Here is a 1,833-nt window from a genome sequence, read left to right on the forward strand (position 1 = left end):
GAAGACCTAAAACTAACGGAAGTGTGAAATATCTATTCACCTGGTTGATCGGACCACCCGAATTCTCTTTGGAATCTCGAGGACACTAGGCGTATCGAGGTTGTTCCGCACAGTCGTAAACCGCGTATGATCGCGCACAACTTGTGCGCGATATTGATTTGCTTTCCAATCTCGCGCATGAAGAAAGAAGCTCAGATCCATCGTCAGGGGTTCCGAACAATGAGAACTCTCTTCAATCGCCGTTGGAAACTCGAGGACACGAGGCGTATCGAGGTTTTGTGCTATCTCGACTTGCTTTATAATCCCGTGGATGACGAAAGATTCTTTCGGAAAGAAGCTCAGATCCATCGTCAGGGATCCCAAACAATGTGCCGCGCGCGAAAAAAAATCCACGTGCGCGAACAAATGTGCCAGTCAAAAGAGGTAGTTCACGCGTACACTTCGACACGCCGAAGCACAACGAATTGATCATCCTAGTGGCTTACAATGAAACTCCTCGTAACATCACTCTGGTTCTTCTCGTGCGAGCTTCTCTACGTTGAAGCAGAAGTGGACGAAAGTGGCCATTCCAGTGCGCTCGGTCCTGTGAACGGCGATCCTAACGACCGATTCTATTTCATGCAGTGGGCTTATCTTGAGGCCATCTCTGTACCGGAGGCTTGGGGTATCCTGGACTCTATTGCCAAGAGGACATCTGTGACCATCGCAGTTATTGACGACGGAATCGAGGCCACTCACCCTGACTTGGAGGGTACCGTCATCAAGGGCTACAACGTCATTGATAAGAATGATGATACCAGTCCTCGAGGACATCATGGAACCAACATGGCTGGCATCATTGGTGCTATCAGAAATAACATGATCGGTTTGGCGGGCATTCTGGACAGTGTGCGCATACTGCCCATATTCGACGGTGAAGCTCCGAGTTTTCCCGCAATGGCGGATGCTTTCACCTATCTGATCAATGGGACGAAAGATGATGTGAAAGTTATTCTCATGACGGAAGGTTCCGATTCAGAGAGTTCCCAACTCGTTACCGACAAGATTCAGGAAGCAAATGCAGCTGGCATGCTCGTTGTCGTCACGGCAGGGAATAAGCACCTCGATTTGGACATAAATCCAGACTTCCCTTGTTCCTTCGGCCGTTCACCCGCTGATGGAGTGTTATGTGTGGCTGCAACGTATGGTCCCAACATGCAGCTTACGGATGGAAGCAATTTCGGTTCAGCTGTTGACATTGCCGCTCCAGGTAACGAAATAGTTACAACTGATCTCAAAGGGGGATATAAGACAGTTTCGGGTACTTCGGGTGCCGCCGCTATTGTAGCAAGTATAGCTGGGATGCTCTACAGCCTTGAACCTTCTCTGAAGACTAAGCTGACCCCTGCTTACATCAAAAGTATCATCAAAGATACGGCCACCCAAGGTGTCAAGGACAGTAAAGGGGTAGAGACCCTTACCTTCGGCCGCGTGAATGCTGCGGCGGCTGTCAATAAGATACTTGGAAGGAAGAAGGTTTAACTTTTTACTCTGACTCCGTCTCATGATGATGGAGTCAATGACACCGAGTTATTGATAACTTGTTCAGTGAACTCTCGTCTAGCTCGCTGGTCTGTCTTTTGCTGGATAGATTATCAATTTATTCGATTCATCCATTGTAAATGTGAAGGTCTGATCATCAGACCTGATCATCATGACGCTGAGGATTTGATAAAGATGATTCTTTACGCCCAACTGTTGAGTTTCGAATTCGCGTCGTGAATTTGTGCCTGGGTCGGTCTTACTTCAGTAGACAAGTATTGGATCGGTGTTCCAATTATGAATTGTTCTGGG

General features: G+C 47.9%; 1 protein-coding gene across 1 annotated transcript; it reads left to right on the top strand.

The window, feature by feature from the left end:
- Positions 1 to 528: 528 nt before the first annotated feature.
- Positions 529 to 1,521, top strand: Pmar_PMAR008810 (thermitase, putative; the record flags this gene model as incomplete). The annotated part of the gene is made up of 1 exon (XM_002764337.1): positions 529 to 1,521. A coding segment is annotated over one exon (993 nt), but the record flags the coding sequence as incomplete, so codon positions are not given.
- Between the last annotated feature and the right edge of the window lie 312 nt (positions 1,522 to 1,833).

The sequence above is a fragment of the Perkinsus marinus genome (assembly GCF_000006405.1).
Source record: "Perkinsus marinus ATCC 50983 genomic scaffold scf_1104296977982, whole genome shotgun sequence".
Taxonomy (NCBI): domain Eukaryota; phylum Perkinsozoa; order Perkinsida; family Perkinsidae; genus Perkinsus; species Perkinsus marinus.